Raw genomic sequence first — 26,110 nt, 5'->3', positions numbered from 1 at the left:
AAGAGTTTATAGCTACAGCTAATTCACAACTCTTGTTCCTGGTTGGGCCTTTCTACAATTTACATCGTTAATAATTCTAAAATTTACATAAATAACAGCCTCATTCACCATTTCATTCGATCATTGGTCCACTGAAACTGTGTTCTTGGGGTTGTTCTCATCCTTCTTTCTCCAAACACAGCAAGTGGAGTTGATACCAAAAAGCTCTATTTTGGTCTCATCTGAACACATAACCTTCTTCCATGCCTCCTCTGGATCATCCAGATGGTTATTGGCAAATTTCAAACAGACCTGGACATGTGCTGGTGTGAGCAGGGGGACCTTGCGAGGAAGATTGACAGTCATCTTGTGTTTATTCCATTGTCTCATAATTGCTGTGTGTGATTTTCTGGATTTTTTGTTGTTGTTATTGTTGATGATTCTGTCTCACAGTTGAAGCATACCTACGATAAAAAATTTCAGACCTCTCCATTTTTTGTAGGTTGGAAAACTTGCAGAATCAACAGTGTATCAAATAATTATTTTCACAATCAGCTAAATAACTCAGCCACATGGGGTGTGCAGCCAGTACATTCTGAGTGCCGATCCCAAGCCCGAATAAATGAGGAGGGTTGCATCAGGAAGGGCATCCGGCGTAAAACAAGCCAACCCAACTATGCAGACTCAGAATCTAATTCCCATACCGGATCGGTCGTGGCCCGGGTTAACAACGTCCGCCACCGGTGCTATTGCCCAACAGGGTGCCGGTGGAAATTGGGCTATCAGCGGTGGGTACAACGTGTTGTACCATGGTGAGGACAGGAAGAGAAATGGTGTTGGGGTCATTTTAAAGGAAGAGTATGTTAAAAGTGTGTTGGAGGTTAAGCGAGTGTCTGACAGGGTGATGAGTGTGAAGTTGGAAATTGAAGGGGTGATGATGAATATCATCAGTGCATATGCCCCACAGGTGAGATGAAGGAGAAAGAAGATTTCTGGAGTGTGTTAGATGAGGTGGTGGAGAGTGTGCCCAAGCATGAAAGAGTGGTGATAGGAGCAGACTTCAATTGGCATGTTGGTGAAGGGAACAGAGGTGATGAGGAAGTAATGGGTAGATATGGTATCAAGGATAGGAATGGGGAAGGACAGATGGTTGTTGATTTTGCAAAAAGGATGGACATGGCTGTGGTGAATACCTACTTTAAGAAAAGAGTGGAGGAAGGTGCACACAGGTGGACTACATTCTTTATAGGAGATGCAAGCTAAAAGAAATCACAGACTGTAAGGTGGTAGCAGGAGAGAGTGTCACTAGACAGCATAGGATGGTTGTTTGTAGGATGACTTTAGAGGTAAAGAAGAAGAGAGTGAGAGCTCAACAAAGGATCAGATGGTGGAAGCTGAAGGAGGAAGACTGTTGTGTGAAATTTAGTGAGCAGGTGAGAGAAGCACTGGTTGGAGGGGAAGCAATTTTGGCTAACTGGAAAAGTACTGCAGATGTAGTGAGGGAGAAAGCTAGGGCAGTACTGGGTATGACATCTGGGCAGTGGAAGGAAGACAAGGAGACTTGGTGGTGGAATGAAGAGGTCAAGGAAAGCATAAGGAGAAAGAGGTTGGCGAAAACGTTTTGGGATAGTCGGAGAGCTGAAGAAAGTAGACAGGAGTACAAGGAGATGCGGCGTAAGGCGAAAAGAGAAGTGGCAAAAGCAAAGGAAAAGGCATATTGTGAGCTGTACAAGAAGTTGAATAGTAAGGAAGGAGAAAAGGACTTGTACCGATTGGCTAGACAAAGAGACAAAGCTGGGAAGGATGTGCAGCAGGTTAGGGTGGTAAAAGATGCAGATGGTAATGTGCTGACAAGTGAGGAGTGTGTGCTGAGAAGGTGGAGGGAATATTTTGAAGAGCTGATGAATAAAGAAAATGAGTGAAAGAAAAGGCTGGATGATGTGGTGAGAGTAAATCAGGAAGTACAAGAGATTAGCAAGGAAGAAGTGAGGGCTGCTATGAAGAGGATGAAGAGTGGAAAGGCAGTCGGTCCAGATGACATTCCAATGGAGGCATGGAAATGTCTAGGAGAGATGGCAGTAGAGTTTCTAACCAGACTGTTTAATACAATCTTGAAAATGAGAGGATGCCTGAGGAGTGGAGACGAAGTGTGCTGGTTCCTATTTTCAAGAACAAGGGTGATGTGCAGAGCTGCAGTAACTACAGAGGCATAAAGCTGATCAGCCACAGCATGAAGTTATGGGAAAGAGTAGTATAAGCTAGGCTTAGAAAACAGGTGAAGATCTGTGAGCAGCAATATGGTTTCATGCCGAGAAAGAGCACTACAGATGCAATGTTTGCTCTGAGAATACTGTTGGAAAAGTACAGAGAAGGACAGAAAGAGTTACATTGTATGTTTGTGGACTTAGAAAAAGCTTATGATAGGGTGCCAAGAGAAGAGTTGTGGTATTGTATGAGGAAGTCTGGAGTGGCAGAGAAGTATGTTAGGGTAGTGCAGGACATGTACAAGAATAATGTGACAGCGGTGAGAAGCGCAGTTGGAATGACAGACTCATTCAAGGTGGAGGTGGGATTACACCAAGGATCAGCTCTGAGTCCTTTCTTGTTTGCAGTGGTGATGGACAGGTTGACGGATGAGATCAGACAGGAGTCCCCATGGATTATGATGTTTGCAGATGACATTGTGATCTGTAGTGAGAGTAGAGAGCAAGTTGAGTCTAGTCTGGAGAAGTGGAGATATGCTTTGGAGAGAAGGGGAATGAAAGTCAGTAGAAGCAAGACTGAGTACATGTGTGTGAATGAGAGGGAGCCCAGTGGAATAGTGCAGTTACAAGGAGTAGAAGTGGTGAAAGTAGATGAGTTTAAATATTTGGGGTCAACTGTTCAAAGTAATGCAGAGTGTGGTAGAGAGGTGAAGAAGAGAGTGCAGGCAGGTTGGAGTGGGTGGAGAAAGGTGGCAGGAGTGATTTGTGACCAAAGAATATCAGCAAGAGTGAAGGGGAAAGTTTACAAAACAGTAGTGAGACCAGCTATGTTGTATGGTTTAGAGACGGTGGCACTAACAAAAAGTCAGGAGGCAGAGCTGGAGGTGGCAGAGCTGAAGATGTTGAGATTCTCTTTGGGAGTGACAAGAATGGACAAGATTAGGAATGAACATATCAGAGGGACAGCTCAGGTGGGACGGTTTGGAGACAAAGTCAGAGAGGCGAGATTGAGATGGTTTGGACATGTGCAGAGGAGGGACCCAGGGTATATAGGGAGAAGGATGCTGAGGATGGAGCCACCAGGCAGGAGGAGAAGAGGGAGACCAAAGAGGAGGTTCATGGATGTGCTGAGAGAGGACATGCAGGTGGTTGGTGTGACAGAGGAAGATACAGAGGACAGGGTGAGATGGAAACGATTGATCTGCTGTGGCGACCCCTAACGGGAACTGCTGAAAGACAAAGAAGAAGAAGATACAATCAGTTAAATGACTTAATTCCGGACAGGCCAGGTAGTTCCTGTTTTTTATTTCAATCACCTACAGACCCGGATCCAAGAATACTAAACCTGATGCTGTCTCACGATAGTTTTCACTTTCACTTCAAGACCATTCATCTGCATCAGACACCATCGTTCCCAACCAGGTGGTCATCAGATCCCTCACCTGGGACATTGAGAGGATCGTCCGGAGGAGGACGTCCTGGGCGGCTCTTCGTGCCACCAGATGCTTGTTCTGTTGTCCTCCAATTCATTCACATGTCCAAATTTGCCTGTCATCCCAGAACCCAGAGAACCATCACTCTCCTCGTCAACATTTCTGGTGACCCTCTGTCCAGGCAGATGTGTGGGAGTACATCAAGGCCTGCACCATCTGCGCCAGGAGTAAGCCATCTCATCAGTCACCATCTGGTCTTCTCCATCTGTTGCCAGCTCCTGGTCACCCCTGGTTGCACATCTGCCTGGACTTCATTACTGCCACCCACACCTTCTACTGCAAAACCAACATCCTTGCCATAGTGGACAGATTCTCCAGTGCAGAACACTTCATGGCCCTGCCCAAGTTACTATCTGCCCAGGAAATTGCCAACCTTCTAGTCCACCATGTGTTCAGGCTGCATGGCATTCCAGTGGACATCGTGTCAGACTGAAGACCCCAATTCACCTCTCAGGTTTGGAAGAACTTCTGCTCTGCCTTTGGGGCCTCAGTCAGTCTCTTGTCTGGACTTCATCCACAGATCAATGGCCGAGCAGAACAGCCCAACCAGAAACTGGAATACACACTCCAGTGTGTCATGTCCTCCCACCCGTCCTCCTTGAGCATATCAGGTCTGGTTCCACAGAATGGTTGGACAAAAATGCAGGACTTGACAACAGAGCTCTGTTTACCGAAGCAGTAAACTGGGTCTGGTACACAAAAAGGCTGTCCACCAAGAGCATAAGTACATGAAACATCAGGCTTAGACGTGGCAGGTGGTCATAACACACGAGAGGCAAGCAGGACAGGAATACACAAAAACAGAGCTCGAGAGAAAGCACAAGGCGCATCAATCTGGCAAGGGAGCTTAAATACACCCAGGTGATGGGGTGCAGATTGGGAGCAAGTGTGCGTGTAACACACCAGAGTGACCTCACATCCTGACAGAGCAATCAGTTGCAGTGGTTGGAGTATGAACACAGGTGAGTTCAGCTACTTGATTGTCTCCTGTTGAATGTTCTTTGGGATATCAACCTTCACTTGATCCACTGATCAAGAGTGTGAATTATCTGTGCCATCTGTTCAAACCCACCTGCGGCAGTGTAGACGGGTGTGGAGGACCACCTTTTCCACTCTGCTCTGGACGCAGGACCAAACTATACAACATGCAGACCGGCACCAAACCCTGGCTCCCCAGTATCAGCTGGGCCAGGAGGTGTGGCTCTCGGCCAGAGGTGTGCCCCTCCAGGTGGAAGCTTATAAACTGGCACAGAGGTTCCTGGAAACCTTTATGATCAATCAATACATCTGTGTTGCCAGCAGACAGTGAAGAGAGAGTCTAGAGGACATCCATGTGGCCAGCAGAGAGCCATCGGAGAGTCCAGGGGACAGCTGTGCGGATGACAGCGAGGAGGAGTTGGGGTATCAGGAGGTTCATGAGGCAGCTAGGAGCAACAAGTTGGGGAGGTTTGACAGATGGCTGGCAGAGCCCTTGGGAGGTGAAACATCATCATCAGGGTGGCCGGTGGAGCCCTCGGTAGCTCAGGCATCGTTGTCAGGGTGGCTGGGTGAGCCCTCTGGGCTTGAGATATCATTGTGAGGGCACCCGGGTAAGCAATGAGGTGCTGCAGTGCATCATTAGGGCTGCTTGGCAAGGCACATCTTCTGGTCCACTGGCTGACAGCAAGTGGTTGTTAACTTTTCTGTCCTACACTCATCAGTGAAACCACAAGATACCTGAACAAATATTGACTGTGCTGTCATATGTGGAAGCAATTCAAAATTCAGAGTACCCAGCCTTCTAGAAGACTGTTCATGGGATCGTGGAAAAGGTTCCTGTCGGGGGCTGCTGGAGAAACTTCAAGGGAGGTTATTGGGGTAAACGGCGCACCAGTCTGAATCCAGGTGGTGTGTTGTTGCTGATCTGCTGTGCTGGTCAGGGATTTCCCAGAACAAACACCTTGTCCAAACCAATGATCCTTTTGTAATCATGTTAATCAAAAACAAACTCAGAACTAACATAGTAAGACCCTTCAGCTGCTCCCTTGTTTGCATTTGTGGTTGATACAGCAAATCCAAGGGGGTTCTGCATGTTGAATTGGCACAAGTTTTATGCTGGATGCCCTTCCTGATGCAACTCCACATTACATGAAGATGTGTGGAAGGGGTGGGGTTGGAACTGGGAACCTTCTGCACTGAAACCAAGTGCACTAACCACTTGGTCACCACCCAGATCTGACATGCTTTACAGAAATGTTTGGTGTCTCAGATTACTGATGAGCACCAGAAATGTTGGGAAATTGATGACAAAGTACAACTGACACCTAGGTGAGAAACCAAATTGTATTTGTGGGACCACTGTAATACTTGTGGGCAAGAGGCCTTCTGGAACAAACAGACAGTGCATCTGTTGGGGACCTGTACCCCTTATAGCACCGTAACTTCCTGCTCAGTTTCAAAAAAACAACTGTTCCCACCAAACATGAAGTAGGTTGATCATTGGTTTCAAATTGACAGGGCACCTGCCTTTAAATTTTGGTGAGAAGAAAGGATGAAGTTAAATTGAGAAAAGACAAGGTCTTCCTGGCTTGATAGGCATGGAGATGGCATTCAGAGGAGCCAGAGGCTGTCTGTGCCCATGCAGGTGCTGACCGTGCTGGGCTTCCTGGCAACAGGGGCATTCCAGTGGGAGCTCACCGATCAGTCAGGAGTGTGCCAGTCAACCTTGGGCTGAGTCATGCCAGCTGTGTGGGATGCTATCATTTGAATGTCATCCAGGTACATCACATTCCAACATTAAAGTGCCATTTGCAGCTAGTTTCCCAAATATAATTGGAGCTGTTGACTGCACACACATATTGTTGTAACAGATGAGGTGAGGTGTTGTAACATGATGAATTTGTTTTTGTTAATAGGAAACATTTTCATTCAATCCATGTTCAAATCATATGTGATGCGCAAATGCACATCAGGCTAGAGGCTGGCACGGTGCACAATGGATGGCTGCTTGGCGGTTAAATAGTTTATTTGTGTAATTGTTCCTAATGATAACCAGTGCGGGCATATTTAGGCATGTGCACATTCAAATATTTTTATTGTTATCATTATTATTATTATTATTATTATTATTATTATTATTATTATTATTATTATTATTATTATTATGTCCACCAAGGATATAATAAAATCATTGGTGTTTATTTATTTATTTTTCTGTCTGTCTGTTAGCAAGATTACGTCAAAACTACTGCACGGATATTGACAAAATTTTCACCACAGACTGATGTTAGACCAAGGGAGAATCCTTTACATTTTGGAGGTGATCCAGATGTGGATCCGGATTCTGGATCAAGATTTCACTTTATATACGCTTTGAAGGATTACGTCAAAGCTACTTCCCGGATTCTCACCAAATTTGCACCACAAATAGATATTAGGGCATGAAAGACTCCACTCAATTTTGGAGGTGATCCGTATCTGGATCTGGATCCGGATCTGGATTCTAGATCAAGATTTCATTTTATATAGGCTTTGAAGGATTACGTCAAAACTACTTCCCGGATTCTCACCAAATTTGCACTACAGATATGCATAGAAGACTCCACTGAATTTTGGGGGTGATCGTATCTGGATTCTGGATCAAGATTTCCCTTTATATAGCCTTTGAAGGATTACTTCAATACGACTTCACGGATTCTCTGCAAATTTGCACCACAGAAAATATTAGGACATGAAAGACTCCACTGAACTTTGGTGGACTTCAGAACTCTCTGATTGCTCTTGTTAATAGCATGTTTTCTTTTTCTTGATGGTGTTGTCAATAAAAGCGTGTGTTATGTTGTGAATGTCACACACTGTCAGCCGCCGTGCACCAAATATCTTTTTACTTCAGTGTGTGTGCGCTGCTCTGTCCTAAGCATTTACATACAAGGGCATACTCATTTCATTTTCATTTTACATTGCAGCGAGCTGCGTGAGAGAACGGCAACCTATCCCCAGCTTTTGTTGTTTTTGCATGCTGCCTCTAAAAGTTCTTTAATTTACATACACATCACAGAGACAATGGCGGACGCCATCAAACACAACCAAACTATTTAAATAAATGTATATATTCAGATGGCGACATCTGCATGTGCACGGTGATTGGGATGTACAAACTGAACATGCGTGGATCCATGGCTAGACACACTTTGATACATCTGAATTTTTTTGTGCTTATGTCAGTTTCTGGGTTTTGGCGTATGCCATGTTTCAGTAGGAAATCCACGCAAGTCTTTTTACATGAAACCCCTTGTCTTAAGGATCTCAAATATTTTTAATGGAGGGCAGTCGTGTAGGGGAGCCACCATCATACTTAAATTATGAATGAATCATCAATAAAACTTAAAGCCCAGGAACTGTACAAGTGTATTTTAAGTGTACAAGACAACTGCTTGATTTAACTCACCAACTCAGCTATATGCTGTCTTCTAAATCCATGGATATTGTCACGATTTCGGCCTGATCAGGGTTTTGATTTGGGTTTTCCCTCGTTCTTTCTTTTTTCCCCTTCACATGCCCCAGTCTTGATTTACTAGTTATTTTATTTTCATCATGTGATTATTCTCTGTTCTGTTTTGATTTGTCACTTTGTTTTCTTTACTTGTTTCTTTGGCTTATCATAAGTTATAGTGTTCTTCAGTCAGTTGTGTTTTATTTATTGTTTATCACTTGTTTTATCTAGTTCCTCTCATTTGTAATATTTGTTGTACAGTTATGTCAGGATTTGTTTTCTGTTATTATTTAGTCACTGCTTTTTCTTATGGTTTGTATGTATTTATCTCTATTTTCTCATGCAGTTTTCATTAGGTTATCACTTGTTTTTTTTTTTTACTATTAATACTTGTTTAGTTTTGCTTTACTATCTATGCTCCATGTTTTCTGATCAGTTTGTCATGTTCCAATTTGGTGTATTTTGTCTTCAGTTGTAGCTCTGTTTCACTCCATGCCCTGCTTCTGCTCTGTTCTCATCCCGCTCACATCTCTGTCTGTGTTGTCACGTCATTCCATTAGCTTTGTGCCCTGCTCTTACACTTTGTTCCAGTCTGCTTTGTGTTGTCACTTACTTACACTCTTTGTTGGGAAGGTGTCATGACACGGACCCACAACAGGGGGCGTTAATGAAGGGACAATGGAATAGCCAAAAAGTAACGATTTAATGTTGTGAAGCGCACAACAAAGTACAGACAAACACAAATACTGCGGAATATCAATCAGACACAAGGTGACAGGCTCGTGATAGGAGACGTCTGGTGCGAGAAGAGCCGGATCCCACACAGCTTCCACCACCAACGGATCTGAAGAACACCGGAGCCGCCAAGCCCTGCGCCCCAGGTGGCCACTGTCTTCAGCAGTCAGACCCGGTACTGCTGGCAGAGAACAGAAACAGTTCTTGGATGAGTGTGAGTTCGCACACTCAGTAATCCCACAGTCTGTATACAGTTAGGAGGGAGAACCTCCACCTCCGATAACACACTCAGACAGCTCCTGAGACAACCACTTATCTGGGTGGGGTGGGAGGCAAAGCCGTCGCAGTCCACACCAAATGCCAACTCAGCAGACAAGGAATCCATCCCAGGAAAACGGCTGCAAAAGAGATCAGACTAATGTTCGATTAAGGTTCAGCAGAGAATTACCTGTATGGTAGAAGATTTCTCGGCGAGGAGGTGGAGTTGCAGTCCGGCCTTTGTAGTGGTGGTGATGAGTGACAGCTGGTGTTGATAGGTGACAGATGTCACTTCCAGCGGCTCCGACGCCCTCTCGTGCTTGGAGCCCGCACTCCAAGTAGGGCGCCATCTGGTGGTGGTGGGCCAGCAGTACCTCCTCTTCAGCGGCCCACACAACAGGACCCCCCCCCTCAACGGGCGCCTCCTGGCGCCCGACCAGGTTTGTCCGGGTGCCGGGCGTAGAAGTTGGCCAGGAGGGCCGGATCCAGGATGAAGCTCCTCTTCACCCAGGAGCATTCCTCGGGGCCATACCCCTCCCAGTCCACCAGATACTGGAAGCCCCGACCCTTGCGACGGACATCCAGAAGCCGACGCACGGTCCATGCCGGCTCCCTGTCGATGATCCGGGCAGGAGGCGGTGCAGGTCCAGGGGTGCAGAGTGGTGAGGTGTGGTAAGGCTTGATCAGTGACATGTGAAAAACAGGATGGATCCGCAGTGAAGCTGGCAGCCGCAGCTTCACTGCGGCCGGGCTGAGGACCTTGGCGATGGGAAATGGTCCGATATACCTGTCTTTCAGTTTCTGGGAGTCCACTTGAAGCGGGATGTCCTTTGTTGACAACCACACCTCCTGCCCGGGCTGGTATGCAGGGGCCGGGGAACACCGGTGGTCTGCATGGGCCTTGGCCCTCGTCCGGGCCTTCAACAGGGCAGAACGGGCGGTCCGCCACACCCGGCGGCACCTCCTGAGGTGGGCCTGGACCGAGGGCACACCGACCTCTCCCTCCACAAGTGGAAACAATGGGGGCTGGTACCCCAAACACACCTCAAACGGGGAGAGGCCGCTGGCTGACGACACTTGGCTGTTGTGGGCGTACTCGATCCAGGCCAGATGGGTGCTCCAGGCCATCGGGTGCATGGAGGTAATGCAACGGAGGGCCTGCTCCAGCTCCTGGTTGGCCCGCTCTGCCTGTCCGTTTGTCTGAGGGTGATACCCAGACGAGAGACTCACGGTGGCCCCCAGTTCCCTGCAGAAACTCCTCCAGACCTGAGAGGAGAACTGAGGGCCACGGTCTGAGACGATGTCCGCTGGTATCCCATGCAGACGCATGACGTGGTGGACCAGGAGGTCTGCTGTCTCCTGGGCCGTAGAGAGCTTCGGGAGGGCCACGAAGTGGGCCGCCTTGGAGAACCGGTCCACTATTGTTAAGACGGTGGTGTTGCCCTGGGATGGCGGGAGGCCCGTGACAAAGTCCAGGCCGATGTGGGACCAGGGGCGGTGAGGCACCAGTAGGGGCTGGAGGAGTCCTGAAGCTTTCTTGTGGTCAGCCTTGCCCCTGGCACAGGTGGTGAAGGGGACTTTTGTGGAGGTCAGGGCTGTCAGGGGGCTAACTACCTGACTGTAGCCCTTAATGAACCTCCTGTAGAAGTTCGCAAAACCGAGGAACTGTTGCAGCTTCCTACAGCTTGTTGGGTGGGGCCAATCTCTCACCGCCGCAATCAGGGGCGACGGAGTTAGAGGAGATGATGAACCCCAGGAAGGACAAAGAAGTGCAGTGGAACTCGCACTTCTCGCCCTTCACAAACAGCCGGTTCTCCAACAACCGCTGTAGGACCTGACGTACATGCTGGACATGAGTCTCAGGGTCCGGAGAAAAGATGAATATGTCGTCTAGCTATACGAAGACAAACCGATGCAGGAAGTCCCGCAAGATGTCATTAACCAATGCTTGGAACGTCGCGGGAGCGTTTGTGAGGCCGAACGGCATGACCAGGTACTCAAAATGACCTAACGGGGTGTTAAATGCCGTCTTCCACTCGTCTCCCTTCCGGATCCGAACCAGGTGGTATGCATTCCTAAGATCAAGTTTAGTAAATATTTGGGCTCCATGCAGGGGCGTGAACACCGAATCCAACAGAGGTAACGGGTATCGGTTGCGAACCGTGATCTCGTTCAGCCCTCTGTAATCAATGCATGGATGGAGTCCGCCGTCCTTCTTACCCACAAAAAAGAAACCTGCGCCCATCGGGGAGGTGGAGTTTCGGATCAACCCGGCAGCTAAGGAGTACCGGATGTAGGTCTCCATTGATTCGCGTTCCGGACGTGAGAGGTTGTACAGCCTGCTGGACGGATACTCAGCGCCCGGGATCAAATCGATGGCGCAATCGTACGGTCGGTGCGGGGGAAGGGCGAGTGCCAGATCTTTGCTGAAGACGTCAGCAAGATCGTGGTACTCACTTGGCACCGTCGTCAGATTGGGGGGGACTTTGACCTCCTCTTTAGCTGTCTCACCGGGTGGAACCGAGGATCCTAAACACTCCCGGTGGCAGGTTTCGCTCCACTGCGTCACAACCCCAGATGGCCAATCAATCCAGGGATTGTGTTTTAACACCCATGGAAAACCCAAAATCACTCGGGAGGTAGAAGGTGTTACATAAAACACAATCTCCTCCCTGTGATTCCCAGACACCACCAAAGACACTGGCTGTGTCTGGTGTGTGATTAATGGAAGAAGGGTGCCATCTAGTGCCCGTACCTTCACGGGGGAAGGCAGAGCCACCAGAGGGAGCCCTACTTCCTTTGCCCATCTGCTGTCCAGCAGATTCCCTTCCAACCCCGTGTCTACAAGTGCTGGGGCGTGAAGGGTTAAATCCTCACTAAGGATTGTGATGGGATTCGTGCTGATTTACGGGGTTCCCCCGCGTGCGTGTTGTGGCCCACCCTTAGCCCAGTTTCTAAGGACGGGCATTGTAGTTTGACCATTTGGGACAGTTCCTCTGTATGTGACCACTAGATCCACAGAAAAAACACTCCCCGCGGGCCAGCCTCCTTTGTCTGTCATTTGATTTCATTTTGGCCCTGCTCGTGTCCATGGGGCCCTCTGGCTGTGGAGCGTGGGGACGACGACACCCTTTCGGACCCAGAAGGAAGAGGGACGGCCCGTGTCCGGTCACGCCCCCCGCCCTGCTCCCGACGGTGTTCCTCTAAGCGGTTGTCTAAGCGTATAACCAGGTCGACAAGCCCGTCAAAATCCCGCGGTTCCTCCTTAGCCAGCAGATGCTGCTTCAGGACCGGTGACCGTCCGTTTATGAAGGCGGCGCAGAGTGCAATGGTATTCCAGCCGGACCTCGCAGCCGCGATGCGGAAGTCGACTGCATACTCGGCTGCACTCCGGTGCCCCTGTCGCATTGACAGTAGCACGCTCGAAGCGGTCTCGCCTCTGTTGGGATGATCAAAAACCTGTTTGAACTCCCTTACAAACCCAGCGTATGACGTTAGGAGCCGTGAGTTCTGCTCCCAGAGCGCCGTAGCCCAGGCGCGTGCCTCTCCTCGAAGCAGATTAACAACATAAGCCACCCGGCTAGCGTCTGATGCGTACATGACGGGACGCTGTGCAAAGATGAGCGAACACTGCATTAGGAAGTCCGCGCACGTCTCGACACAACCTCCGTACGGCTCCGGAGGGCTTATGTATGCTTAAGGGGACGGTGGGGGGGGTCGTTGAACGACCAGTGGAACGTCTGTGTCTGACAAGGGACCAGCAGGAGGAGGTGCTGCAGCAGCACCTTGATCGCGCGCCTCCACCCTGGCGGTGAGAGCCTCCATCCTCCGATTGAGGATAACGTTCTGCTCGGTTACCAGATCCAACCGAGCAGTGAAAGCGGTTAGTATTTGCTGCAGCTCCCCTAACACGCCTCCTGCTGGTGCCTGTGCACCTTGCTCTTCCATTGGCCGTTCAGGCTTGAGTTGACGCCCCTCGGGATCCATGACGCTGGCCGAGAAATCCTGTTGGGAAGGTGTCGTGACACGGACCCACAACAGGGGGCGTTAATGAAGGGACAATGGAATAGCCAAAAAGTAACAATTTAATGTTGTGAAGCGCACAACAAAGTACAGACAAACACAAATATTGCGGAATATCAATCAGACACAAGGTGACGTGTGGCAGGCTCGAAGATAGGAGACGTCTGGTGCGAGAAGAGCCGGATCCCACACAGCTTCCACCACCAACGGATCTGAAGAACACCGGAGCCGCCAAGCCCTGCGCCCCAGGTGGCCACTGTCTTCAGCAGTCAGACCCGGTACTGCTGGCAGAGAACAGAAACAGTTCTTGGATGAGTGTGAGTTCGCACACTCAGTAATCCCACAGTCTGTATACAGTTAGGAGGGAGAACCTCCACCTCCGATAACACACTCAGACAGCTCCTGAGACAACCACTTATCTGGGTGGGGTGGGAGGCGAAGCCGTCGCAGTCCACACCAAACGCCAACTCAGCAGACAAGGAATCCGTCGCAGGAAAACAGTTGCAAAAGAGATCAGACTAATGCTCGATTAAGGTTCAGCAGAGAATTACCTGTATGGTAGAAGATTTCTCGGCGAGGAGGTGGAGTTGCAGTCTGGCCTTTGTAGTGGTGGTGATGAGTGACAGCTGGTGTTGATAGGTGACAGCTGTCACTTCCAGCGGCTCCGACGCCCTCTCGTGCTTGGAGCCCGCACTCCAAGCAGGGCGCCATCTGGTGGTGGTGGGCCAACAGTACCTCCTCTTCAGCGGCTCAAACAACACTCTTTTCTCCAGCTCATGTGTCTTTGTCTGTTACTTCACTCCACTCTGTGCTTTCCTTCCTTCACTATCTTGTACTCTGCACAACCTTTGGCTCCCCAGTCATGCCCCCTTCCAGAGACTTCCACACACCTGCTTCACATCACCCTAATTTGTTTGCTCCTTATTTAAACCATCACAGTCTCACAGCTCACTGCCAGGTTGTTGTCGCTTTATGCACACATCCCAGCCTGTGTATTTTGTCCTGATTTCTTGCTTTGCTGTGTACCGTGTTTTGCTCTGTTTTCCTCGACCACGCCTTTTTGCCTCACCCTTGATAACTGTGTTTGCTCGTGCCTGTGAATCCTGCCTGAATATGACTGCGTTCTTGCCAAATCCATATTGTGCTTCTGCTCCGCTGACTGATCACCGGTGTGCTGAACCTGAGCATGGAATAAAGACCATGATTACTCACATGCCAAAAACAAGTCTGGGAGTCTGCTTCGCGGGTCCAACCACTCCTGGTGTCGGGGAACCGCCCGCCCTGACAGATATAAAGTGTTGATGTTTCAAGGCATCCATTTGGGGGAAGAAAAAACTAGGGCTGGGCAAGTTAACATGTTATTATTGCGTTAACGCATTTTTTAATTAACGCAGACAATTTTTTAGCACATGTTAACGCAGTTGTTTTTTTTTCATCAGCAGAGTACTTCAACTCTTAAATATCACCTAAATGCAGCACACACAGCTGATGACAGCAAATCATTCAACGACACACACTGCGGTGCGAGGCTTCGGCAGACTACGTTAGATGCAGTGTGTGACAGAACTATAGATAAACAAAGGCAAGAGAAGCTCACAAATGGGATAGGGAAATGGATTGCTACAGACTGTAGTCGGTCTGAGAGACATTCTGAGAATCACAACAAATGGCGGCACGTCACCTCTCCTTTTTGGTGCCTCATGACGCACCATAAAGGAGAAGACTGTAAAAGCTACAACTTTAAAACATGCACCCACTGTTGCTCTCACTGGGGATGACTGGACATCTCTGAGCAGGTTTACAATGTAATTTAGCATATTTTGGGTTTTCTTCTTCTTCTTCTTGGTGGTTGGACAAAGCAGGTTGAGAAACTCACCCAGAGCAGACAGACAAGGGACTTCTTAAAAACCCCTTTAAAAAAAAACCCAAAACATAACAAGTAATTTCCATTATAAGGAATTAATGCATTTCCAGACGTCATCTTCCAAAACAAGGGTGTCACATGGAGAACAGTTTTCGTCTGTGATGACGAATCCTGGGAACACGTCAGATTAAAAGACTTTATTTAATCTGTGAGCCAGTTTCTAAAATTTTAACATTCGTTGTTAGGTCCACGTCTTCTTCTCCATTTTTTGTAGAAGTGTTACAGCGCTACATACAGGCCTGGCATGTGTACTACAGCATTTTCATGCAGTTTCACTGGATTTGTGAGAACGGAGACATTTCTTGAATGGAACACTTTTTGAAAATGACAAAAAAATTATTGTATTCAATCCTGACTAGTCTCCTAGTTTTGGCCACTGAAAAACATTCCCACAGCATGATACTGCCACCACCATGCTTCACTGTAGGTATGGTGTTGGCTAGGTGATGAGCATCATGGGCTGGTGAAACAGTTCTACCATCATTGCTCTGACAGAGTTAGATGGTAAATTTGTCATAATCTGTGTATTACAGGGGTGATATCCCATTCAGCTGCATTGTGGGCGCTGTGTCGAGCCTCTAACATGCACAATGACACACAGACTCACAGTGACAGACTGTGCTTTCAGTTTGATAGCACAATGTTCACGTCCACTGCACATGATGGATGCGTGCCATATCAACATATCCTTTGCACTCCCTGATCAGGATCCAGTGGAGGTGCATGTATATGACACAAACGGGACATGCTGGCAGTATCTGATGTGCCTGATGTGTCGGGGTTCCCCCAACCACAATCTGATTTTTCCGAATGCTGTTACAACACCATATGAATATGTAGATTGCAGTGGGACTGGGCTGAGACTGCAAATAGACTGCTGTTGGATGTGTGTCCCACATGGACTGCACCACAAGTGTTTTGCACATGTGCATTCAAAGCAGCTTCTAGAATGGGCCTGCCCATATAGACTTCTGAAACTGCTGCCTGACATTTTGGACTGCACGTTTTGGGATTCCTCATTCTGATGCCATTCTGCCTCATTCATGCTATGTGGGACGGGGGTCTAAGTGTGACTGGACCCTTAAACTGAAAGGACTGTGTTATCATTTGACCTGAAGGTCACAGTTTCACAGGGGAGGTTTTCTGTGAAATTCCTATGGAGTCATCTTCAAGCACTCCCCATCTTACAAGAGCAGTCACTCTCCACCACACAATCCTATTTCAAAGGTTCTCCTGAAAGCCAGAATGGGTCAAACTCTAGTCAGCATAAGTTATCAGACAGGTGTAAGAAACCTGCCTAAACCAGAGATGGTCCATGCCAGAAAGCTTCTCCCTCCAAGATAAGAGCCATAAAACCAAAGTTGACTCCCCACAGATGGCTACAGATTAATATCTAGCATTTGGGGCAGAACCATAGCTCCTCTGGAGGTCAACAGGGGAAAGAACACAACTGCTTTGTAGTATAAAGCTATAATGTTTTTCTTGTTTGTATAATTAATCAAAAGACAAATTGTATATTCCAATCTAATTGTGACATTTTTTTTATTTCAGGTAAAGCCTTATTTAACTGTTGATATATGTCAAATGTTATTTCTTGCCTTATTAATGCTTTTTCATGGTGAAACATTTTTCCTTTAATCAATTGCTTGTTAGGTTGTATTTAGAAAACTCAGGAATCATATTTGTTGTAGATAACAGAACAGTATCTGTCAGTATAAATCAAATCAATTTTATTTATATAGCGCCAAATCACAACAGTCACCCCAAGGCGCTTAATATTGTAAGGCAAAAGCCATACAATAATTACAGAAAAATCCCAACGGTCAAAACGACCCCCTATGAGCAAGCACTTGGCAACAGTGGGAAGGAAAACTCCCTTTTAACAAGAAGAAACCTCCAGCAGAACCAGGCTCAGGGAGGAGCAGTCTTCTGCTGGGACTGGTTGGGGCTGAGGGGAGAGAGTCAGGAAAAAGACATGCAGTGGAAGAGAGCAGAGATCAATCACTAATGATTAAATGCAGAGTGGTGTATACAGAGCAAAAAGAGGTGAATAAAAAGAAACACTCATACATGACATTTATCTGACTTTCCCTGCAAGTGAAACCCCACACAAAAGGGGCGAGGCATAGTGACGTAGAGCTCTCTTTAAAAGGTCCAGAACAAAGCCATCTTGCTCGCTTACGCTCTTACCTGGCTCTTCCACCTCTCTTCATTTTTTGGTTCACATTGTTCATTGGCTGTCAGACAGACTCTTGCGGCTACTTGTGGCCTGTCTTTGCTAAAGATTTACCACGTGACTTTTGTTCTTTTGTTTCATGAAAATTCAGTAAGGTATGTCTTCTATAATATATTCTAGTTCTAAGGTAGAACTATACTAGTGTATACTAAGGTATATCTAAATATCTGAAAAAGGAAGAGTAGAATAGAAGAGTAGAATAGAGTAGAGTAGAGCCACTTAGGTGTCTGGTCTCATGTTTTGCTCGACTGTAACACGCCACTCTTGATAACTTTTTAAAGGTTTAAGTAAAGTTTTCTGCCTTTTACAGGCAACTTTCTTTGCTGGGTTTTTCAGATTAAGAGCGAATTTGCTGAAAGAGTTTTTCTTTTTTCCCTGTAACTTTTAAACTCTCGCTCTCCAGCCGTGAAAATTTTCTAAGTCTTGACAAAGACTTTAATTCGGTCTTCCACATGTTTTTGAAGTTGACAGAGCATTCTTTTGAGAACAAACACCTAAGTCTTCATCCTTGGGTCAACTGGAACCAACTGATGGCCCCCAAAACCTTTGGTCTGTCCTGTCGGCAAAACGAGCCAAACCAATGCTTATGATCACTGGGGAAAGCAGCGGTTCAACCCCAGACCCAGGCCGCAAAGGCCCATCAAGAAATCTGACTGGGCCAGTCATCAGAACCTCTGACGGTTCAGCAAAAGGGATGCAAAATGGTTTTCTTTAAATATGTTGTTTTTGGTCATTTTCGTAATAATAACAATAATAATTGGTGAACCCAAATTCATCAAAATTCTAATCATATTTATTCCCTTTTAAATCCTTAACTTTATCCTTCACTGCTTTATCTTTTAATGTCTCATGATTAACATTGTCTCTTTAATAAAACCAGAAATTCATCTTCTCAAAATGTCATCTGTTTATCTCTTGTATATATGTAAATAAATGTGTAAATATTATGCCAGTGGTTTTTATTGTGCTCAGTTGAAACAGAGTTTTGATCAATTGCATCAGAGAAATCATGACCTTAGATCAGAGACTGATTTATGTTGTTAAATTAATGTTCCTCTGCATTGATTCTCTGCAAGTGGTGCCCTTTTTTGAGGTTTAATTCAATTTCATATTCAATTCAGTATTGTCTTAACTTGTATTTTATTACATAAATTTATTGTGAACATGCAGGTGCTGTTGTGTGGGCCGCTGAAGAGGAGGTACTGCTGGCCCACCACCACCAGAGGGCACCCTGCCTGGAGTGCGGGCTCCAGGCACCAGAGGGCGCTGCCGCCTCACAGGAGTAGCCGGGGTGACAGCTGACACTCATCACCTATGACAGCTGTCACCACTCATCTGATCAGCATCGGTATATCAGCAAGACGTCATCTCCACCTCTTTGCCGAGATATCGCTTTACCAGGAAGGTAACGTTCTCAGCTGGCTGTGAGATTTTTTTCAACAGTAACCTTTTGTGACTTTTTTTTTTGTATCGTATAGCAGACTCTTTTTCCAACAAGAGGTGGAGTTGGTTTTCCTGCCGTGTGGATTGCTGGGTGCATACGCGCCCACATTTAATTGTTTTTTTGTTCCTCGCCAGCAGTACCAGGTCCGACACGCGGAGGCAGTGGCCACCTGGGAGTTCGGGACTTGGCGGCTCCAGTATTCCCGGGGTCTGGTGGCAGAGGAAATCGTGTGGTTCCGGTTCTGCTTTGGACAGACGTCTTCTATCTTCGAGCCTGCCCACACAACACCTTTTGTGATTTGACCTTTTGTCTATTGTTGTAATCTGTTGTGTTTGTTGTGCCCTTTCACAACAGTAAAGTGTTGTTATTTGACTTCCTCCATTGTCCGCTCATTTGCGCCCCCTGTTGTGGGTCCGTGTACCTACACTTTCCCAACAGGTGCTCTCCAAATCATCAAATATTTAAATTCTTTACTTTAATGGTGCCGCTGTATGGCCAATTAAATATTAAAATTTGTTACAAAGAAGAAGAGTGAGCAAAACCGAAATCTGGCTGTGATTGGAGAAATGTACATAGTGCATATTTTGCATTATCCCCAGTTATACAGCTTCATGATGAAGTGGTATAGAGGAGGTGGTGGTGGAAGTAAAACATAAAACAAATCAGTGCAACCAGAAATCCCCCAATCCACACATAAACCCTGCAATAAGGGCTGTACCACAACAAGGAGGATGGTTACAGAAGGTTTGGTTAATAAAGAGAAAACTATGGACTGATAAGGCCCTTCTCTCTTCTTTGTCAGGATTGGTCGTCTTTTTGGTGGAAGTGAGCCCATAGTGTTGGACAGTCTGAAGCAGCACTACTTTATTGATCGAGATGGCCCCATGTTCCGCTACATACTTAACTTCCTCCGAACCTCAAAACTCCTCATCCCAGATGACTTCAAAGTGAGTATCTATCTAGAGCTTTGATAAGGTCTTAGCACAGAGTACTACAATGGGTTAAATCTAACAATATTATTCAATTCATTCTAGTCTACACCAGTGTCACAGGTTGTATGCTTGCACATGTGCTTGCCAGTGTGCAGCCTCCTTCGTGTTATTATTCTTAGTTTATTCTATTGGTTATTTCATTGTTATGCTTAATTGTTATACAAACAGAGTGCCACACAAGCAGTGCGAGGCTCGCTCTATGGTAGATGAAGGCACAAACCAGACAGGGCACAAAAATCTCTGCAGTGGGGAAAAGCCACAAACCATCGTAAAAAGCCACAAACCAACAGGAGACAAAGGCACAAACTGGAAATGCAACAAAAAAATCTCCGCAGTGGGGAAAAAGCCACAAACCATCGTTAAAAGCCACAAACTGATGGTTGACGGACATAGACATTATAAAGAAGAGTAGATGCCACATTGGTTGCTGTGGCACAAGAAATGCGGCCATCATCTTGGACCAATCATTGTAGTGATTCTATCACAAGACACTGTGAAGATTTGATTTTACAACCCCAACTCCAATGAAGTTGGAACGTTGTGTAAAATGTAAATAAAAACAGAATACAATGATTTGCAAATCCTCTTGAACCTATATTCAGTTGAATACACCACAAAGACAAGATATTTCAAACTATTCAAACTGATAAACTTTATTGTTTTTGTGCAAATATTTGCTCATTTTGAAATGGATGCCTGCAACATATTTCAAAAAAGCTGGGACAGTGGTATGTTTACCACTGTGTTACATCACCTTTCCTTATAACAACACTCAATAAGCGTTTGGGAACTGAGGACACTAATTGTGATGATTGGATATAAAAGGAGCATCCCTAAAAGCCTCAGCCGTTCACAAGCAAAGATGGGGCGAGGATCACCACTTTGTGAACAACTGCGTGAAAAAAATAGTCCAACAGTTAAAGAGCAATGTTTCTCAACGTTCCATGTTCAGTTGCAAGGAATTTAGGGATTCCATCATCTGCAGTAATCAGAAGATTCAGAGAATCTGGAGAACTTTCTACACGTAAGCAGCAAGGCCGAAAACCAACATTGAACGCCCGTGACCTTCGATCCCTCAGGCGGCACTGCATTAAAAACTGACATCATTGTGTAAAGGATCTTACCGCGTGGGCTCAGGAACACTTCAGAAAACCATTGTCAGTTAACACAGTTTTCTGTTTTTCTGTCATTATTGTATGGCTTTTGCCTTACAATATAAAGTGCCTTGGAGCAACTGTTTGTTGTGATTTGGCGCTATATAAATAAAATTGATTTGATTTGATTTGTCGCTACATCGACAAGTGCAAGTTAAAACTCTACCATGCAAAGCGAAAGCCAAACATCAACAACATCCAGAAACTCCGCCGCCTTCTCTGGACCTGAGCTCATTTGAAATGGACAGACGCAAAGTGGAAAAGTGTGCTGTGGTCTGATGAGTCCACATTTCAAATTGTTTTTGGAAATCATAGATGACGTGTCCTCTGGACAAAAGAGGAAAAAGACCAACCAGATTGTTACCAGTGCAAAGTTCAAAAGCCAGCATCTGTGATGGTATGGGGGTGTGTTAGTGCCCATGGCATGGGCAACTTGCACATCTGTGATGGCACCATCAAAGCTGAAAGGTACATCCAGGTTTTGGAGCAACACATGCTGCCATCCAAGCAATGTCTTTTTCAGGGATGTCCCTGCTTCTTTCAGCAAGACAATGCCAAGCCACATTCTACACGTGGCTTCGTAATAAAAGAGTGCGGGTACTAGACTGGCCTGTCTACAGTCCAGACTTGTCACCCATTGCAAATGTGTGGTGCATTATGAAGCGCACAATAAGACAATGGAGACCCCGGACTGTTAAACAGCTGAACATGGCCACATGCTCCCCATGTTTGTCTTCCAGACTTCTGGGCATCAGGCAACAGCTGGACCTCAGTGCCGTCTCACAGCAGTGTATGTGGTCATACTCTGTTCCACCAATGTTCAACGTGCATGTGTGCGTCTACACACAATTGTGCACGTCTCAGTCAAGGGAGGATCCACCCACATTCTAAGTGGTCATACGGGATACATGCACTGCTGTCTGACTGCCTGTCCCTCCTGAATGCATCTTGACCTTTGGCATTTTTTCCCCATTCTGCCCGATTCGGCCTCATTCCTGCTCATTCGTGTGAAGTGTGAAGGGGCCTTAAGGGTTCTATCTCACTGGGTGCAAGACTGTTGGAGAGCAGTTGGAGACGCAACTTAGCGGCCAAACACGTGAACAAGCAACTGTGTCGCAGTTGGTTTCTCACTGAAGGGTCCACTCGCAGCTGAACACAAATGCCACATTTGCACACAAAGTGTTCAGCTCTTATTATCTTGCTATTATCCATGTGAATAGACTGTAGAAATCCCCCCACTGTTCCCATCCATCCATCCATCCATTTTCTTCTGCTTTATCCAGAGTCGGGTCGCAGGGGCAGCAGCTCAAGCAAAGCCGCCCAGACCTCCCAATCTACACACACCTCCCCCAGCTCCTCCGAGGGAACCCCCAAGATGTTCCCAAGCCAGCCGAGAGATGTAGTCCCTCCAGCGTGTCCTGGGTCTTCCCCGGGGCCTCGTCCCAATGGGACGTGCCTGGAACACCTCTCCAGTGAGGCGTCCAGGGGGCATCCGGAAAAGATGCCTGAGCTACCTCAACTGACTCCTTTCGACGTGGAGGAGCAGCGGCTCGACTCCGAGCTCCTCCCAAGTGACCGAGCTCCTCACCCTATCTCTAAGGGAGCGCCCAGCCACCTTGTGGAGGAAACTCATCTCAGCCACTTGTATGATCTCACTATTCCCAATAATGGCAAAATAAAATGATAATAATAATAATGACAAAAATAAATAAATAAATAGAATCAAATCAAATCAAATCAGTTTTATTTATATAGTGCCAAATCACAACAAACAGTTGCCCCAAGGCGCTTTATATTGTAAGGCAAAGCCATTGTTGTGTGGGCCGCTGAAGAGGAGGTACTGCTGGCCCACCACCACCAGAGGCCGCCTTCCCTGGAGTGCGGGCTCCAGGCACCAGAGGGCGCTGCCGCCTCACAGGAGCAGCCGGGGTGACAGCTGTCACTTATCACCTACGACAGCTGTCACCAATCATCTGATCAGCAGTGGTATATCAGCAAGACGACATCTCCACCTCTTTGCCGAGATATCGCTCTACCTAGGAGGTACAGTACTCAGCCGACTGTGTTGTCTTTTTGACATTAACACTTTGTTACTTTTGTGCGTTGAATAGCAGACATTCTTCCGACGAGAGGTGGAGGTGGTTTTCCCGCCATACGTGTTGCTGGGTGCAAACGCACCCACATTTAACTGTTTTTGTTCCTCGCCAGTAGTACCAGATCCGACACGCGGAGGTAGTGGCCACCTGGGAGTTCGGGACTTGGCGGCTCCAGTATTCCCAGGGTTCGGTGGCGGAGGAAATCGTGTGGTTCCGGTTCTGCTTTGGACAGACGTCTCTTATCTTCGAGCCTGCCCACGTGACACATTTTGTGAATTGACTTCTTTGTCTATTATTGTAATCTGTTGTGTTTGTTGTGCTTATTCACAACAGTAAAGTGTTGTTATTTGACTTCCTCCATTGTCCGTTCATTTGCGCCCCCTGTTGTGGGTCCGTGTTCCTACACTTTCACAACAGCCATACAATAATTACAGAAAAACCCCAACGGTCAAAACGACCCCCTATGAGCAAGCACTTGGCGACAGTGGGAAGGAAAAACTTCCTTTTAACAGGAAGAAACCTCCAGCAGAACCAGGCTCAGGGAGGGGCAGTCTTCTGCTGGGACTGTTTGGGCCTGAGGGAGAGAACCAGGAAAAAGACATGCTATGGAGTGGAGCAGAGATCAATCACTAATGATTAAATGCAGAGTGGTGCATACAGAGCAAAAAGAGAAAGAAACACTCAGTGCATCATGGGAACCCCCCAGCAGTCTAAGTCTATAGCAGCATAACTAAGGGATGGTTCAGGGTCACCTGATCCAGCCCTAACTATAACCTTTAGCAAAAAGGAAAGTCTTAAGCCTAATCTTAACAGTAGAGAGGGTGTCTGTCTCCCTGATCCGAATTGTGAGCTGGTTCCACAGGAGAGGAGCCTGAAAGCTGAAGGCTCTGCCTCCCATTCTACTCTTACAAACCCTAGGAACTACAAGTAAGCCTGCAGTCTGAGAGCGAAGCACTCTATTGGGGTGATATGGTACTATGAGGTCCCTAAGATAAGATGGGACCTGATTATTCAAAACCTTATAAGTAAGAAGAAGAATTTTAAATTCTATTCTAGAATTAACAGGAAGCCAATGAAGAGAGGCCAATATGGGTGAGATATGCTCTCTCCTTCTAGTCCCCGTCAGTACTCTAGCTGCAGCATTTTGAATTAACTGAAGGCTTTTCAGGGAACTTTTAGGACAACCTGATAATAATGAATTACAATAGTCCAGCCTAGAGGAAATAAATGCATGAATTAGTTTTTCAGCATCACTCTGAGACAAGACCTTTCTGATTTTAGAGATATTGCATAAATGCAAAAAAGCAGTCCTACATATTTGTTTAATATGCGCATTGAATGACATATCCTGATCAAAAATGACTCCAAGATTTCTCACAGTATTACTAGAGGTCAGGGTAATGCCATCCAGAGTAAGGATCTGGTTAGACACCATGTTTCTAAGATATGTGGGGCCAAGTACAATAACTTCAGTTTTATCTGAGTTTAAAAGCAGGAAATTAGAGGTCATCCATGTCTTTATGTCTGTAAGACAATCCTGCAGTTTAGCTAATTGGTGTGTGTCCTCTGGCTTCATGGATAGATAAAGCTGGGTATCATCTGCATAACAATGAAAATTTAAGCAAAGCTGTCTAATAATACTGCCTAAGGGAAGCATGTATAAAGTGAATAAAATTGGTCCTAGCACAGAACCTTGTGGAACTCCATAATTAACCTTAGTCTGTGAAGAAGATTCCCCATTTACATGAACAAATTGTAATCTATTAGATAAATATGATTCAAACCACTGCAGCGCAGTGCCTTTAATACCTATGGCATGCTCTAATCTCTGTAATAAAATTTTATGGTCAACAGTATCAAAAGCAGCACTGAGGTCTAACGGAACAAGCACAGAGATGAGTCCACTGTCTGAGGCCATAAGAAGATCATTTGTAACCTTCACTAATGCTGTTTCTGTACTATGATGAATTCTAAACCCTGACTGAAACTCTTCAAATAGACCATTCCTCTGCAGATGATCAGTTAGCTGTTTTACAACTACCCTTTCAAGAATTTCTGAGAGAAAAGGAAGGTTGGAGATTGGCCTATAATTAGCTAAGATAGCTGGGTCAAGTGATGGCTTTTTAAGTAATGGTTTAATTACTGCCACCTTAAAAGCCTGTAGTACATAGCCAACTAATAAAGATAGATTGATCATATTTAAGATCGAAGCATTAATTAATGGTAGGGCTTCCTTGAGCAGCCTGGTAGGAATGGGGTCTAATAGACATGTTGATGGTTTGGAGGAAGTAACTAATGAAAATAACTCAGACAGAACAATCGGAGAGAAAGAGTCTAACCAAATACCGGCATCACTGAAAGCAGCCAAAGATAACGATATGTCTTTGGGATGGTTATGAGTAATTTTTTGTCTAATAGTTAAAATTTTGTTAGCAAAGAAAGTCATGAAGTCATTACTAGTTAAAGTTAAAGGAATACTCGGCTCAATAGAGCTCTGACTCTTTGTCAGCCTGGCTACAGTGCTGAAAAGAAACCTGGGGTTGTTCTTATTTTCTTCAATTAGTGATGGGTAGTAAGATGTCCTAGCTTTACGGAGGGCTTTTTTATAGAGCAACAGACTCTTTTTCCAGGCTAAGTGAAGATCTTCTAAATTAGTGAGATGCCATTTCCTCTCCAACTTACGGGTTATTTGCTTTAAGCTGCAAGTTTGTGAGTTATACCACGGAGTCAGGCACTTCTGATTTAAAGCTCTCTTTTTCAGAGGAGCTACAGCATCCAAAGTTGTCCTCAATGAGGATATAAAACTATTGACGAGATACTCTATCTCACTCACAGAGTTTAGGTAGCTACTCTGCCCTGTGTTGGTATATGGCACTGGAGAATATAAAGAAGGAATCATATCCTTAAACCTAGTTACGGCGCTTTCTGAAAGACTTCTACTGTAATGAAACTTATTCCCCACTGCTGGGTAGTCCATCAGAGTAAATGTAAATGTTATTAAGAAATGATCAGACAGAAGGGAGTTTTCAGGGAATACTGTTAAGTCTTCAATTTCCATACCATAAGTCAGAACAAGATCTAAGATATGATTAAAGTGGTGG

General features: G+C 46.1%; 1 protein-coding gene across 1 annotated transcript in view; it reads left to right on the top strand.

The window, feature by feature from the left end:
* LOC117519401 (BTB/POZ domain-containing protein KCTD1-like) overlaps window positions 1–26,110 on the top strand; it is an 86,180-nt gene that overhangs the window by 22,975 nt on the left and 37,095 nt on the right. Inside the window, exon 2 of the mRNA XM_034180753.1 lies at window positions 19,570–19,714. Coding sequence (XP_034036644.1) covers window positions 19,570–19,714 — 145 coding nt within the window. The remainder of the gene's footprint in view (window positions 1–19,569; window positions 19,715–26,110) is intronic.

This window comes from Thalassophryne amazonica, chromosome 10 (assembly GCF_902500255.1).
Source record: "Thalassophryne amazonica chromosome 10, fThaAma1.1, whole genome shotgun sequence".
In the NCBI taxonomy this organism is placed as follows: Eukaryota; Metazoa; Chordata; class Actinopteri; order Batrachoidiformes; family Batrachoididae; genus Thalassophryne; species Thalassophryne amazonica.
This window is presented reverse-complemented; position numbering and strand designations above follow the sequence as displayed.